We start from the raw sequence: 14985 nt of genomic DNA, 5'->3' as shown, positions 1-14985 counted from the left end.
GCGCGCTCATTGGCTGGCGCATATGCTACGTCCCACCTCTTGGTTGCCCAATCTCGTGACAAGCAGGCAAGCAAAGCAGTGGAGAAGTCGGCGGTTGCAAACTGACCCGGATACCGGTGCCAATCTCCTGCCGACACAGTGACGTGTCCAGGGCTGCGAGTGGAAGTTAGCCATGGAGACCAGACAACAAGGTCAGTCAATGTTGCTGCATATATTACTTTAATGGTATTTGAGTGGAGAGAACCCCCACCGCCCCCTTTTATTTGTTTGTTTTGAGTAAATCTAGCTCGGGTTAGCAGTACTTATAGTTTGTGTGAACGCATCACACTGTCCACGAGTACGACACAAAAGACAAAAGTCTTATATCAACGACTGTATTTCTTATTAAAGCCGACTAAATTTTCAGTTTCATAGATTAAGACTCATTCAGTTTGGAAAAGGCGTACAATTAAACCTAGTGCAGGTGAAATGGAAGTGACGTCGGCGCTGGAGACCACTTCACTGCATGTTTGCGGCGTCGGCTACGCCAGTAACAAGCAACGTTTGTGATTGTATCGAGTTTTTTTCTTTATCCTCTTTCTACAGAGTAAACATGAGTAAGTATGTGGCGTTCTGGAGGTGTGCAGCAGGAAATAATCACATTTTATGCAATTGCCCGGAAATTAGGGGCAAACTTGGTCCTCCGGGGACTGAGCCCTGCAGGTTTGGGATGTTTCCCTTCTCCAACAAAGCTGATATATGAGCAGCTCATCAGCAAGTTCTGCATCAGCCTGATAATGATCCTGGAGAATGAAATCAGCTTGTGTTGGAAGAGGGAAACCTCCAAAAACTGATCTTGGGAAAATTATCCAATAATATATCAGTTAATGTCCCTGTAAAATGGAAATTAATGTCTTCTAAATTTGTTAACAAGTCTGCCAAATTTAAAAAATGCCAAGTGTATATGAAGAGAGGCTTCAAATTTGTGAAAAAAACAAACCATTCTCTGATTTATTTATTTATTTATTTGTTTGTTTTTTGTTTTTTACACGGTAACTTTTTTATTTTTATTTTTTCTTTCCCCCTTTCCCCTTCTCGCTCTTAAGACCCATCTCTGCATGACCTGCAAGCACTCATGTGGACTATCCAAAGGGAAAATACATTTTTGGGGATTTTATATTGGTCCAAAAACTAAGATTTATTACTGCAAACAATAATAACGATGATAAATCTATGTTTGTTTATCTATGCCAGCACCTTACAGCCACAGGCAGGATTTACACAAAATTCATTTGTGAGTAAATGGAAACAAGTTCAATTGTGACATTTTTGCTTGGTGGTATGCCGTGAGGTCACAAAAACTGGATAGACAGGTTTATTGTGTACCCTCTGTCATTGAGTGGATGAGCATTTCCTTGTCCTACCTGTCACTACAAATTGTTGGCATAGATAACAGAACCGGACCAATTGGATAATTTTTTTTATCTTCTGTATGTGTTGCTTTACTTCTGATTGCTGCCCTTGGTTGGTTCAAATCAGCCGGACGCAAGGCACCATTTGTTGATCCAGTTAGTTAATTGCATTCCAGTTATGTGACTCCCCCTGTTTGGTGGCAAACAGCCTGTCAACAAGGTGGTGAGCTGCAGCTTTCAAACTTTCCACACGCTGAGATGAATGGGCGATTTTTATTGGGCTAAAATATGCACATATTGGTCTTGCACTCCGGTTGCCGTATGACCATCCCCAAGCCTCTGATTTAGCTTCACCACATGACCCAGATAGAAATCTTGTGACCAGAGAGGTATCCGAGGCCACAAAAAAAAAAAAAAAAAAAAAAAAAAAGGGGAGTGTGGAGGGAGGCCGAAACAATTGAGTGCACTGTACACGTTTCAAAGTGCTACATTTAAGTCTCCCCCATCTGGCCTTTTCAAATTAAAGGAGACATACAGTGGTTGCTTGACTTATGAGTACCCCAACTTTGGATTTTTTTTTTTTTTTTTTTTAAAGCTTAGGAGCCGTTTAGTTGATTTTTCATTTTTTTAGTTTGATTTTTCTGTGGAGACTGGATATTTTAATTGCAATTTAATATGCAATTTTTTTTTTTTCAAAGTCCTCTTCCCATGTTTTTATTTTTTATTTTACAAACAATAAAGTAATCTTTATTTCAATAAATTATTATTTTACATAAATGTGTTGGTTCGCTTAGGCTTATGCTAAAAGCCTGATCTACCTTAATAGGACAGCCATGCTTCTGGCGCTCAAAGTAAAAGCCTAACAAAAACATTGATGCCCACGTCATAATTAGTTGGGCTTTTTTTTAACTTTCATTATGGCGCAATTGTTTTCTGTGTTTGGTCACATGACCTTTGCATTATGAGCCCGAGGGCAATTGAACGTCAATTTAAGAGGGTGGTAGTGTCAAAATGTCTGCCCCTTATATGGATGAAAAGAAATGGATTCATCTGCTTCATTATTATTCCATCAGTGGAATTCAGAATAACACGCGGGGGTGCTTTGAATATTATTGGACTTTTTTTTGTTTGTTTTAACTTCAGTCCTTCTTTAAGTTTGGGACACTTGTAAATCAAGATACCACTGTTTTTGTTTAAAAGCCTAAAAAGCCAACTTTCCATACGGTGGCGGCGTGGCGCCTTTTAATATCCTCACTTCATTCTAAAAAATCCTCATGACTCGCTGGACTTGCACCTTTCCTGCTTTGAAAGCGATTAAAAGCTTTCATTTCCTGGAAGTGCTTGCAATACATTGTCTCACAGTTGACATTTGAGCTTCTGCAAACCTAAAACTCTTCCTCTTCTCGACATTTCGACACGGGGACTTGGTTAAAACCGCTAACGCGGCAATTCTAGCAGATTAAACGGCTCAGAAGTGTGATGATTTTGTGCCGCATGTTTCCTTTGGTAGTTCCTGGGGGAAAATTGTAGGATTTCCTTCCCTTGAATAAGAGTGTGATCATGCGGACAGTCATTAGCTGCACAATGTTTGTTTGCTCCCCAAGAATGTGCCACCTTTTATTTGTTGGGTGTTTTGATAAAAGAAAATTTGTACTGTATTGTATGTTTTTTTTGTTTGTTTTTGTTTTGGTCCCCTATGCCTCGGCCCACAATGTAGTGGTGGACTGGGGCAGCATGAGCCCTGGGGAGGAATGGGTTAACTCAACCACGTGCCAGGGGGAGCAGGGTAAGAAACCCTCGACAGGTCTGACGTTTGGGGTTCAAATCCGGGCTCAGGCCTTGTTTGCATGTTCTTTCTCCGCTTGTGTGTGTTTTCTGCGGAGACTCCGTCCAGTTTCCTTCCACATTCCAAATAGCATAATGCATAATAATACTATTTTCAACCGATACCGATAAACGAATAATTTATAAAGTGCCAATGTCGATAACCGATAAGTAAACTGATAATAATTTGGATAATTAACTTAAATACAAATATACTTTCGAGTCCTCCTATAAGTCGAATGATTGCAAACTTGACCACACGTACTCAGAAATCTTCCACTCAACACTGTGTTCAAACTATGTTTTGCATTTGCATTTCTAAGGTTGGAACGCCCATGTAACTAGGGGGCGTGAAAACCAAATAAAAAAAGAGGGTGAGGAAAGGATTTTATTGATATCTCTGCTTCAAAGACAACCAGTAACTCATTTTGATTTTGCCAAAGCAAAACGGTCATGTTTAAAAATGCAACAAAAAACTGTGAGGGTAATATTTTGTGGGGACGCGGTAACGAAAGCCCACACTGGCGACTGCCATGTTACCATCAATTTGAGGTCACGCGCATCATGACATCACAAATATTCAACACTACCATAGGAGAGGGAACGGATGGACCAACGTGGCATGTCTATTATTCTCGGTGGATTTCTTTATTGTCTGTTTTATCTGTTTGAGGTCAAATTGGTCGATAATTGCCGATAATTATCAGCCACCGATATTATCGTGCATCCCTAATTCCAAAACATGCATGATAGGTTTATTGGTAACTCAAAATTGTTCTTAGGTGTGAATGTGAATGCTTGTTTGTCTTTATGTGCCCTATGATTGACTGGCAATCAGTCCAGGGACCCATGTGGACAAGCACTATGGACAAATGAAGAAAATAAAATGCATGTTGTAAACAACTAAAAGATGAGGCCACTTTTTGGGGTATGGCACCAAAAGTGGGGAACGAGGCAAGACGAGACACAATGCAAATGCTCACTTGGCTGGCCTCCATTGTTGTGCTGTCCTTTGTCTAATGTGTGTGGCCTTCTTTTGTGGCCATTTCAATGGCGACTTTAACTGTCAGACTAGCGATGTTTGTATGTGCATGCGAGTATTCAAAAGTGCCACTAATGTTGATCCTCTACCCTGTGCTGCATTAAGATGAAGGACATCTCTCAGGTACATTTTAAAACCAAAATATCCAGTTTGATAGTTGCATTTGTGTTGTAGAGGTAAAGTGCGTGCCATTATATTTATTTCAGATGTCATGTGATCACAAATCCGCTTTTTCTTACCATCAATTTCATGCCTGAAGAATATCAGTGTTAAAAGTGTAAATGTTAAGCATTATTTTAAGGATGACTCCACACGGAGCTAAACTGAAGCCTCAACGGTTCTCGTGCCACAAAGGCCCAAAATTCAATTTGCACACAGCCGCTTGGAGGCATTTTGTATGTGTCTGTCAACTACGTAATCCACGTCTGTTAATCTGGATTACATCACAGCAGGCTGCAGCCGGACATTATGTAACAGTTTGCTGCGAGGGGAATTCAGAAAACATCCAAACAATGTAAACAACTGTTGGAAGTAGAGTACTGTCTAAACTTACCCCATAAATAGAGAACTTTTGGGGTATTCACCTTTGGTGGTACATGAACACATGCTGACTGTGTGTGCGTGTCAGGTTTTAATGACTCGGAGCCGCTGAGGGAAGCAGATGAAAACATGACGTCGGACGTCAACCTCAGCAACTCCATCATGACAGAGGAGGAGCGAGAGGAGATCCAACTGGAGTTAGCCAAAGTACGAACACTCAAATACCTTGTTGCATGTCTCCATATTTGTTTGGATTATAACACTCGGTTAATTTTGCCCCTGCGCAGTTGGAGGATGAGATCAGCACACTGAGGCAGGTGCTAGCGTCCAAAGAGAAGCAGCACACCGACCTGAAGCACAAACTGGGCATCACTCCTCTGAGCGAGCTGCGCAACAACTTAAGCCGAGGCTGGCTCGACATGCAGAGCTCCACAGCGTAAGAGCAAACAGATCCAAGTCATCAGTATGCACTCCTTGCTACTGTATCTGCTATCAAGTATGGCGTGTTTGTTTACACTGTCGTCAGACACTGACCTGCCCATCTGTTTGCACATTTTTTTTATGACACGCACAGCCATTGTGATTTAGCCATCAATGTATCAAAGCAGTTTAAGATAAGACAGCTAAAGGCTACGCCTACCTGGAAAGTACAATACAACTACTGTGCTGCACAACTCCAGTAAATCCAATTGGATTTGCAGCCAAACGAAGCCTGTAGAGCAGTAAATGCATTAGAGCTATGTTCCCATTCTCTGGTTGCACTCCGACCTGCAGATCACACACACAATCCTCATCAATAATGAAGCACAGTGACCACACGGGTGTAGGGTAGCACTAGTGCTAGTGGTTAAAAACGCAGACAGAGCTATGTGTCTTAGATAGGGGTTTCAAAATTAGTGTGTTATGTTTGAGTTCATTTAAAGTTCCTTTAACGCCATTATTTATTTATTTTTTTTAAATGTGTGATTAGGGCGGCACGGTGGTTGACTGGTTAGCATGTCCGCCTCCCGGTACTGAGGACTCGGGTTTGAGTCCAGGCGCCGGCCTTCCTGGGTGGAGTTTGCATGTTCTCCCTGTGCCTGCGTAGGTCTTCTCCGGGTACTCCGGTCTCCTCCCATATTCCAAAGACATGCATGGCAGGTTGATTGGGCGCTCCGAATTGTCCCAGCTGAGAGGCTCCAGCACCCCCCCGTGACCCTTGTGAGGAACAAGCGGTTCAGAAAATGGATGGATGAATGTGTGATTAATTACCGCCCCTTATTTGGAAAGCCTGCACTGGGGGAATTCCAGTTGCAACGCAGCAAACGCGTCCACGTCAAAATTTAGCAGTAATACATATAATAATAATAATAATAATGGATATAGTTGTGGAGACTGGAGTCAACTCGCATTTTACAATTTTAAAAATGTGCATAATTTCACAAATTGCTTCACGTTAAAGATTAGATAGCGTTTAATATGGAAAGAAAACTGCACTGAGCTGTCACCAATGTCTTACAAATGCAATTATGTCATCTAGTGGCAGAAAAGTGACAAATCAATATTACACTTGTTTTTTACAATACAGTACATCTTTAAAATTTTAACTCAATTTTTTGAAATATCGTGAAATTACTGTATCAATGACTAAAAGATGCAGCCGTATTTCTATTAGTTTAAGATTTTTCCACTTTTATGTTAACTAGAGTATGAAAACCTTTTTATTGTGCATTTCATTGTACATTAGAACACATAAAATTTGTGATTAATCGTGAGTTAACTATTGAAGTCATGTGATTAATTATGATTAAATATTTTAAATCGCCTGACACCCCTAGTCTCAGATTTAAGTTAGGGATCATTTCATAGTTAAGTGAGCTGCCGCTAGCGACAACTCATGAGAGTAGTAATTCAATATTCTCCATGTCACTCATCATGCCAGTACTCCGTTATGTGGTTCACTGTGTTGTTTATACAAAGCATGTGCTTTCCAGGTACAAGAGAACATCGGAAACACTGACCTCGGCGGGACAGAAGACCACGGCGGCGTTCAGTACGCTCGGCAGCGCCATCAACAGAAAGTTTGGAGATATGAGGTGCACAGTCAATAACACTTGATCGGCTTCCTTTCTTACACAGCTATCGTTGGCACTCACTGAACACGTCATTAGGTGCACACGAGTTATAACAACGGCAGGGATTTTAGGTGATAAACTCAAGATGGCGCTTTCTCTTCTAGTGTGTTTGAAATGATGGTTAAGGAGACACCATTGATACATAGATAAACTGATAATCACTACATGAAGTTCCTAAATGCATTAAATGACTAAGGACTAGTAAAGGCATTCAACATCCCCCCCAAAAAAACAACACTTGGTTGAAGCACATGCTAAGCTAAGATAGCTAAAGTTTGCTTGTTTAAGTCATCACATAATTTACACGCTGCATGTCACAGCCCTCCCAGTTCAAATTAATATTTGATTTTTACAGTCGGCAGTGACGGTGAATGAATTTTCATGAACGTTTCGCATGTTAGCGTTAGCAGGTTACCCTGGCTAATTGTTTAGCTAACACGTAGAATAGCATGCCAATAACACTGAACAGTTAAAACATTGTGCACATTTAGCTTGTTAAGCTAATAGCATGCAACTAACACTTGAAATCTGAAACACTACATCTGACAGTATCTATCTATCTATCTCTCTCTCTCTTTCTCTCTCTCTCTCTCTCTATCTCATAAAAGACTCAATGTATTAATGTTCACACAGCATGGCTGGTCTACAGTTATTATTCCCTAGGAGGTATGTGCGTGTGTGATTGCAAAGCATGTCTCTGTTGGTGTGTGTGTGTGTGTGTTTTTGCCTGACCCATTGTAGATTTAAGGACATTACATATAGACACAAAGATGTAATTAGTGATTAAAAGTCTCTCAATGCCGTGTGCATGTGAGTGCAATTGTGAATTCCAGCACAGCTTCATCTTGCAGTGCTCATCTTAGATTGAGCTTTGCTGTGATTTTTGTCGTGGTGTTTTTCAAGGCTAATTTCTCATGCCATAATTATCTTGCCGATTTAACAATGGACAAACCTCTAATATACGTAGTTATTGAAACCATATTTAATAGTCTAATTTACAACTGTTAAATGAAATATTCCCGTTTTGCCTCCCCTGCCTGCTTCCAAGGTCTGGCTCCATAGGGTAAGAACCTGCAGCTGCTATCTTCAAATTATTTCATGTACATTCTCATTTAGTATGTTTTATACAATACAATGGTAGTTTTCTTGGCCACAAACATTGAGGGGGGGTGGTGGTTATTTTTTCCTTTTTTGGTGAAGGGGCGGGGAATTTCAATTCATTTCAATGATTGTAGAATCAAGGTATCACTGTATACTGTTAAGATGAACTCCTTCCTCTTTCTTCTTTGAATGTGTAGACAAATTAAGCCCCTCATCTGCCTTCATGTGCGTGTCTATGTGCTAACTGCTAACTGATGTGAGCTCAGCTAATCATTAACTCCTCTCTGTGCGGACAGCTACTCCATCTCGCACTCTATGAGCATGCCTGCCATGAGGTAATTGTGTGAATGTACAATATGTGTGTGTATGTGCGTTACCATTTTTAAGAAAATAAATAAGCTAATGAATGAACACGCCAAATGAAAATTGCAGTTGTCTGATCCTGTTAGCGTTTGCCCAAGCACTTCATAGTCTAGCGTCCAGTCTGAATAGTAGTTTTAGTATTGCTGCATTGCCACTAGATTCGCTTCAATTAAGATGATTTAGCATTTTTCATATAATAGCTTGAAGAAAACAGCATTAGTGGCTGTAATATAGAGAGATTGAGCTAGAAAAGTGTATCTTTTTCTATAAGAACCACTTGCAACTCTGAACACTAACTTTAGCAGTGATGCTAAAGTGTTTCCTGGCGGGTCCCCTAATATTGTAGACCACTAAATGTAACATTGATGCAGTGTAGCATGTACATGAGAGTGACAATGTTTAGCATCAGATTATTACATATGGCTGCTTTAAAATTAAGCAGCAATTATCAGGATTTTAAGATGTTTTGTTGATTGGTGGAAAGTAGAGAAAATAAAATGAACTAAGGCGTTTTTCTTTTTCCTTTCCAGAAACTCTCCCAGCTTCAGGACTTTTGAGGAGAAAGTTGAGAATACAGTGACAAGCATCAAGGTAAACGTATTACAATTATATGAAAAACAACAAAAGAAATAATAATAAATAGTAGCGTGAACCCACATTTACCAAAGCAGATACATTCAAAAAGACCTACATGCAATAGGTGAAAGTGAGATGTACCTTTTATAAAAACATTTTTATAGTTTTACTCCTCTCACATGCTTTTATACACATTTATCTTGTTAATACACTGTTTAAAGTATTCAGGGAAAGCTTTCCAAAAAAGATGACGTAGCGTGGGTGCAAACGAACACTAAGCGGGTGAACCCTGATACTGTACCCTCAGATGGAGGAAAAATAAGAATTGCACATTTTTCTTATGTATTTCCTAGACTAAAGTTGGAACTCCCGGAGCAGGAGGAAGCTTTGAGGACGTCCTCTCCTCCACGGCAAAGGCCAGCTCACAGGACACGCCTACAAACAACTCGACGGACACGCCTGAAAGGCCGTAGCAGGAGCCGTAGCACTAGCAGTATTCATATTTACATCATTTATAGGAACCTGTTACAGTACATATAACTACATATAGTAAATATGATTGGTTTGCATAATCATCATACAGGACTGGCAGCAATTCTCCTCCCCACTAAGCCACATTACAGTCGTCATCCCCTCACTTTTTCAAATTGCTTTCTTTTGAACAGAAACAATAATCATGCAATATTTATCGGCTGCTATTATAAACGTTTTATCAATGTATGCGTTGACTAACTCTGAAAAATGCACGTGTAAATAACCTGATATGATGTGACGAACACAGTTATGACCTGAGTTTGATGATAATTGACAGCAAAACATATTTTGAACATGCATACATTTTCGGTAATTACAGATAAATAAATTGTAGTTTTCTGAGAAGGTATGTGTATTTGAGATTAAAGTCATAATAGCATGAGAAAAGTCTTATTTTCTCAAAATAAAATTGCACATTTTCAAGATGAGTGTCATATGAGAATAAAGTCATGTATTTGGGAATAAATATACTACAAGCATGTTGAGATTTCTCTTGAAATTTAAAGTACATTACAATTACAATTTATTATAATTATTAAAAATAAAGTGTAAAGTTGTAATATTAAAGAATAAAGTATTTGCGGAAAAAAATGCATGTGATTAAAATGTAAAACTTTTTTTTTCCTTTTTTTTGGAATTAAATGTGTATCTGAGGAAGGAAATAAAAGCATATTTTCAAGATTAAAGTCAAATTACAAGAATAAATAATTTTGGGGAGAATTTGATATTTTTTTATAAACATTTTCCTCTAATACGACATACAGTACTCTTTGGTAACGAATAGATCTCAATGCACACACGAAGTCCATTTTCAAATGCTGGATGGTGTTTTGAGTCTTCTCTAATGGCCCATGTGAAGTTAATTGTGAGCATTTTGTGCTGCTGTAATGTCATTTAAAGTTTTTTTTTTTTTTTTTTTGAGGATTTCCCGTGACTGCCACCATGAGAACGCCCAATCTAATCAAGCCATCAAACTAATTAGATAATGTTGAAGAGGAAAAAAAGTTGTTGTACACAATGTTCTTGGTCAACTTGATATCTCAATTCCAAATTGATACACTACATATACATTTATTATGATTCTGTAACAGAATATAACAATAAGAACTCTTTATGCATTGGTATAGGTTGTAACAACGTTGTTTTTTTTTTTTGTTTTTTTTTTTAAACCTGTTACAAAACAAACCTACAATCCAATTTTCAGGCTGCTTGATATCATCTCTGTATTTAATGTTGTTTGTGGTGGTCGGAACGTTAAAACAATGAAGGTCTCATATGTCTCAGGTCTCGTTTTATAATAAAACATTATTCAGATACAGTACTTAATTGCATGGAGTGTTGTTTTCCCAGACGAGTGTTCATTTGTCGTTGCTGACTGTTGTTGCTAGCCTGTAGTATTAAAACTTGTGAGATGTGTGTCATGATGCATGTGAAGTAGATTTCGTGTTCCCAGAGTTGTTTTTTTCACTCATGTGACTTCTCCTTTCATCGTTCAAAGCCCTGACCAGCTGGAGCACATCGGGATGCTGGAAACAACCTGCAAAGACACAAAATCAATATATATACGGTATATATATATGCCCTGCGATTGGCTGGCAAACAGTCCAGGGTGTCCCCCGCCTACTGCCCAGAGCCAGCTGAGATAGGCGCCAGCACCCCCCGCGACCCTTGTGAGGTATATATATATATATATATATATATATATATATATATATATATATATATATATATATATATATATATATATATATATATAAAAACTCTAGCAAATGTTGAACTCACCCTGAGTGGAGTCAAAAAACTCCTGCAGTCTCCCTGGCGTTCCCTCCAGCTCTTCATACTCGTGAGCTTGCAGAATCATCTCCAGACGGTCAAACTCTTTTACCAGCCTGGCCTCCGCGCTACTCTGGAGCTCATATTCCTAAACATCAAAAAAAAAAAAAAATGTCCATTTTGAAATAACAGATTGTTGGGAATGTTAACCCCGCTGAAGACGCATCAATATCGGCAACAGTACTGAGTGTATATCTGTATTCACACTTGAAACATTAACGAGCTGAACGCTCAGTAAAATCTGACGTGGTATTATGTAGAAAAAGTAATCATGACACTGTATTTTAAAAATTAAACAGTCGATTAATCAGTTATCAATTTATTCTGCCAACAATTGGCATAAAAAAAATTTATTTGGTTGGAACCTCGTGTGAAGCTAAAGCCAGTAAAAATTAAATTTTACCTCCCATAGTGCATAGATCTCCTGTTTGAGGCCATCTGGTGTGAGACTCGATAGCTGCCTCATGGCTGCCTGAAGAAAAATTAATTTTAATAATAACAAACATCAGTAACGCTTTGGAGCTCGCTCACCTCCTCTCGCCGGTGTTTATCTGCTTTGCTGACGTTGTCCGACGGCGCGATATCTCCCACGATGCACTCAGCCATGTCATGAACCAGCGCCAACTTGATACACCTGAGGACAAAGAGGAAAAGAGGAGACTAATGATAGCTTGCTGACAGTAAAGAAACTGCAAATGAACCCACTTGTCTTTATCCACTGTGGGGTCTGTGATGACCAGAGACATCAAGGCCATGCGGTACATGTGGTCCGACACACTCTCTGGGTCCTTCACCTTTCTGTACACCCAGCCTGTCCGTGGGACTCTCTACAAGAAAGACAATAACATTCTTACAGTTGTTGATTGTGCATATTATAGTGGCATACAACTATGCCACGTACAGCCTGCACTGCACTACTGGCGTTTGGGCAGATTAGATTGACATTTGTGTCCTTTAAACAAAAAAATATTTGTCTTCTTAACACATTATTAGTAGGATCTTAAATAATTTATTTAAAAGAAACATTTATATTTAAGTCTATCATTTTATTGTGGGTAATACACTTATATGAAGGATATAATGAGGTTGTAGCGCAAACTCAAAAGTACACAAACTAGGTTTGACAGGATGATTGTGCGGTTAAATACAAACATGAAAAGAAATTCATTGGAACACGTAAATAATTAACTATTATTCTTTCAACTTACTTTAAGCTGGCCAATTAGTTTTAAAAATTGGAGCATTTTCATATTCTCTGTGGGCGCCGCCATGTCTTCTTCTTCTTCTACGCTATACATGTGGAGGACATAAGGCACAGCGCCGTCCATGAAATGTAAGCATAAACACGGGATTAAAAAAAAATATTCTCCATCTCCTTCTCTTTGTATACATATAAATATAACATTTGTTTATATCTCTTTTCGTTTTGTTAAGAATACATCATATGTTGTAAATTAATTTATTATTTTCGACTTGAACGGCGTGGAAGGCGGTAAAGAGAAAACAGGAAGTCTAACAAACCCGTAGAAGAAGAAAGACAGCGAACCTCACCCCGGAAGTCTTCGACAGCGGGCTGTTTGAAAGCGTAAGCTCGCCCCTTTTCGCTTTTTCAGCCTTTCAAAACCTCTTCTGTCATGTTGAACAAACCGCCGGGACTCAAGGGAAGAGTCAAATCAAAGTTGAAAACTAACATGCACGTGAGGCTCGCGTCCGAAGCTATGGTAAGGCACTATTTGTGACCGCTTTAGGTAGGCTATCGTGGTTCGCTTACTAAGATAACTGTTCGTAGATGGAGCTCCTCACTTTGATTTTCCTCAACAATTTGGCCCAAGAGGCAACAACCAAAGCGTTTGAAGAGAAATCTACAAAAATCAGGCCCCATCACGTCAAAGCAGTCGCCAAGGTAATTCTGCACACCGCAATGCACTTTATTGAGATACTGATTTTCGCTGTCTACTTGACTAAAAGTACATATAAATGTTGAATGACAAGTAAAAATACTGACTTAACTCATATACTGAAGTACAAGTTAAAAAAAGGTGCGGACTGAAATGTACTTAGTATACAAAATGAAAAAGCAGTGGATATTTTGCCATAACCGGCAACTCTCCTGCTAGCGCTATTTTGCCGTGATCAGCTCTGGTTAGTAAATTGCCGGACCGAGTCATGCACTGGGCGTGATTCATGCCTCGGTTCACCCCCTCGTGTGTATTTTCACGAAGTTTTCATTTTGTTTTGTCACTAAAGATAGGCTGCTATTCGTCATTACCAGCCTAAACCATAGGCTGTTATAAGCATTACCAATCTAACTATAAGTTTAACCCTCGGAGCTGTTGTCAAGATATTGTAGTAAAAAAAACATTACAAAGTATACAGAGCGGAATTTGAACCTGCAACCTCGCATCTTAACCATTGTGCCACAAGCCAGTACATGTCACAGGCACATAATTTGTACTTGTAGTTTTTGTGTGATTCACGGCAAATGTGCTCAGTGGTGAGTTGCAGGTCACGGCAAAATATCCACTTCGGAAAAATAAGTTTTTACTACTGGTGTCAGTAACCATGATAAAAACGTGGTAGAACAAAAAGAATGATCATAGTTGCAACTTGCAACCCAGCCTAAATGTTAATTGTCATACTTATGCTTTGTTCTTTTTTTTTTTTTCAGAGAGTGCTGAAAAAAGCCAGAGGATGATGACCATTCATGTATTTATGATCATAGTTTTGAGGCACCGTGAGGCCCCCATGCCCTTTCTTAAATTGTTCCTTATTTTTGCACAAGAAAACACATGTTGCTTATCTTGTTTTCTTAATTTTGTGTATATCTTTAACCATAAATTAAATTTTTATGTTTCTCAATGGCTCGACACATCTGTTTTCTGTCATGTCTTTTATGGTTGTACTTAATGTTTTCGGGTGATATGTTTGAGAATCTGCCCAAATTCATTCTCCAACACAAATGATGCCTGTCGGGAGCTTTGTCAAGATGTTTCCTATGATGAGGTGAGTTGACATTTTGTTGCGTCCTATGTAGCATGCTAGCGACATTGATAAATCAGTTTTGCCCAACCTTAGTTAGATTAAATGTGATGTATTTGAGTTGAATTGAACTACTGTTTGTCCTAACTGAGTTTGTGTGGTTCTGACAGCGGAGAGTTGGATTGTCTGGCGAACCTCTATGCCACTGCTACCACATCAGCAAGAGCCTGAAGCCTGAAGAGCTGGGCCTTCTCTGCTGGGGTAAGTCAAGGGAGGACTTGTTGAGTGTATTTCAATAATTCAGCCAGGGTGCGATGAAAAAGCATGGTTTACTGTGACCAAGATCACATGCTGCATTTATTGAGAATGTGAAGAGAAGCTAGATTACCTGGGCAATACCCATAGAATCACCGGGAGAGCATAAATCCTCAAGTTGAGATTTGATCACTGAGCTTGAGCTGTGAGGCGGACCAGTTGTCCACTGCTGCTATTCATAGCATGGGATCAATTTTAATAGCTGTCAAGTAAACTAGCCTAGTGTCCTGTTTGTTCACATTTAATTGACTTTGTGATGTGTCTTAATTCACTAAGAACGCCACCTATGCGTTAAATGCGCAATGTATGTCTCCACAAGATGGTGCTGTTAAACAAATGAAGCATTTGGTCGCGAGGCCTGAACTCAAGTCAA

At 39.3% G+C, this 14985-nt stretch overlaps 3 protein-coding genes across 10 annotated transcripts; 2 read left to right on the top strand and 1 right to left on the bottom strand.

Annotated features, from left to right (window-relative positions):
• The first annotated feature begins 26 nt into the window (after window positions 1–26).
• tpd52l1 (tpd52 like 1) lies at window positions 27–10806 on the top strand. 8 transcript variants are annotated; one of them, XM_077510443.1, is made up of 9 exons: window positions 40–191; window positions 4363–4380; window positions 4886–5004; window positions 5085–5233; window positions 6771–6872; window positions 7960–7974; window positions 8309–8347; window positions 8906–8966; window positions 9305–10806. In XM_077510443.1, the coding sequence occupies exons 1-9, from the start codon at window positions 173–175 to the stop codon at window positions 9422–9424; spliced, it is 642 nt and encodes a 213-aa protein (XP_077366569.1). In that variant the 5' UTR covers window positions 40–172; the 3' UTR covers window positions 9425–10806. The 8 variants fall into 8 exon arrangements, with proteins under 8 accessions (XP_077366570.1, XP_077366571.1, XP_077366569.1 ...); XM_077510438.1 differs by lacking the exon at window positions 40–191 and adding an exon at window positions 2826–3177; XM_077510444.1 differs by lacking the exon at window positions 4363–4380 and having other exon boundaries at window positions 27–191.
• On the bottom strand, window positions 9090–12778 carry hddc2 (HD domain containing 2). Its single transcript, XM_077510446.1, has 6 exons — window positions 12527–12778; window positions 12024–12145; window positions 11850–11952; window positions 11722–11790; window positions 11268–11406; window positions 9090–11022 (listed from the first exon to the last, which is right to left on the bottom strand). Exons 1-6 carry the CDS (start codon window positions 12644–12646, stop codon window positions 10904–10906), a joined length of 672 nt encoding a protein of 223 aa, XP_077366572.1. The 5' UTR covers window positions 12647–12778; the 3' UTR covers window positions 9090–10903.
• A 43-nt stretch (window positions 12779–12821) lies between these two features.
• On the top strand, window positions 12822–14177 carry cenpw (centromere protein W). The gene is made up of 3 exons (XM_077510447.1): window positions 12822–13039; window positions 13108–13221; window positions 13987–14177. Exons 1-3 carry the CDS (start codon window positions 12953–12955, stop codon window positions 14011–14013), a joined length of 228 nt encoding a protein of 75 aa, XP_077366573.1. The 5' UTR covers window positions 12822–12952; the 3' UTR covers window positions 14014–14177.
• Window positions 14178–14985: the final 808 nt, after the last annotated feature.

Source organism: Festucalex cinctus, chromosome 21, assembly GCF_051991245.1.
Source record: "Festucalex cinctus isolate MCC-2025b chromosome 21, RoL_Fcin_1.0, whole genome shotgun sequence".
NCBI lineage: Eukaryota > Metazoa > Chordata > Actinopteri > Syngnathiformes > Syngnathidae > Festucalex > Festucalex cinctus.
This window is presented reverse-complemented; position numbering and strand designations above follow the sequence as displayed.

What these genes read in the sequence shown, in the direction of transcription:
- cenpw (XM_077510447.1), top strand. Translation starts at nt 12,953, where the DNA reads ATGTTGAACAAACCGCCGGGACTCAAGGGAAGAGTCAAATCAAAGTTG. An exon ending in GGCTCGCGTCCGAAGCTATG is followed by an intron (nt 13,040 to 13,107) that starts GTAAGGCACTAT and finishes AACTGTTCGTAG; the next exon opens with ATGGAGCTCCTCACTTTGAT. An exon ending in ACGTCAAAGCAGTCGCCAAG is followed by an intron (nt 13,222 to 13,986) that starts GTAATTCTGCAC and finishes TTTTTTTTTCAG; the next exon opens with AGAGTGCTGAAAAAAGCCAG.
- tpd52l1 (XM_077510438.1), top strand. Translation starts at nt 2,952, where the DNA reads ATGCGGACAGTCATTAGCTGCACAATGTTTGTTTGCTCCCCAAGAATG. An exon ending in GACATGCAGAGCTCCACAGC is followed by an intron (nt 5,234 to 6,770) that starts GTAAGAGCAAAC and finishes TGTGCTTTCCAG; the next exon opens with GTACAAGAGAACATCGGAAA. An exon ending in ATACAGTGACAAGCATCAAG is followed by an intron (nt 8,967 to 9,304) that starts GTAAACGTATTA and finishes TGTATTTCCTAG; the next exon opens with ACTAAAGTTGGAACTCCCGG.
- hddc2 (XM_077510446.1), bottom strand. Translation starts at nt 12,646, where the DNA reads ATGGACGGCGCTGTGCCTTATGTCCTCCACATGTATAGCGTAGAAGAA. An exon ending in AACTAATTGGCCAGCTTAAA is followed by an intron (nt 12,146 to 12,526) that starts GTAAGTTGAAAG and finishes TCTTTCTTGTAG; the next exon opens with AGAGTCCCACGGACAGGCTG. An exon ending in ATAAACACCGGCGAGAGGAG is followed by an intron (nt 11,791 to 11,849) that starts GTGAGCGAGCTC and finishes ATTTTTCTTCAG; the next exon opens with GCAGCCATGAGGCAGCTATC.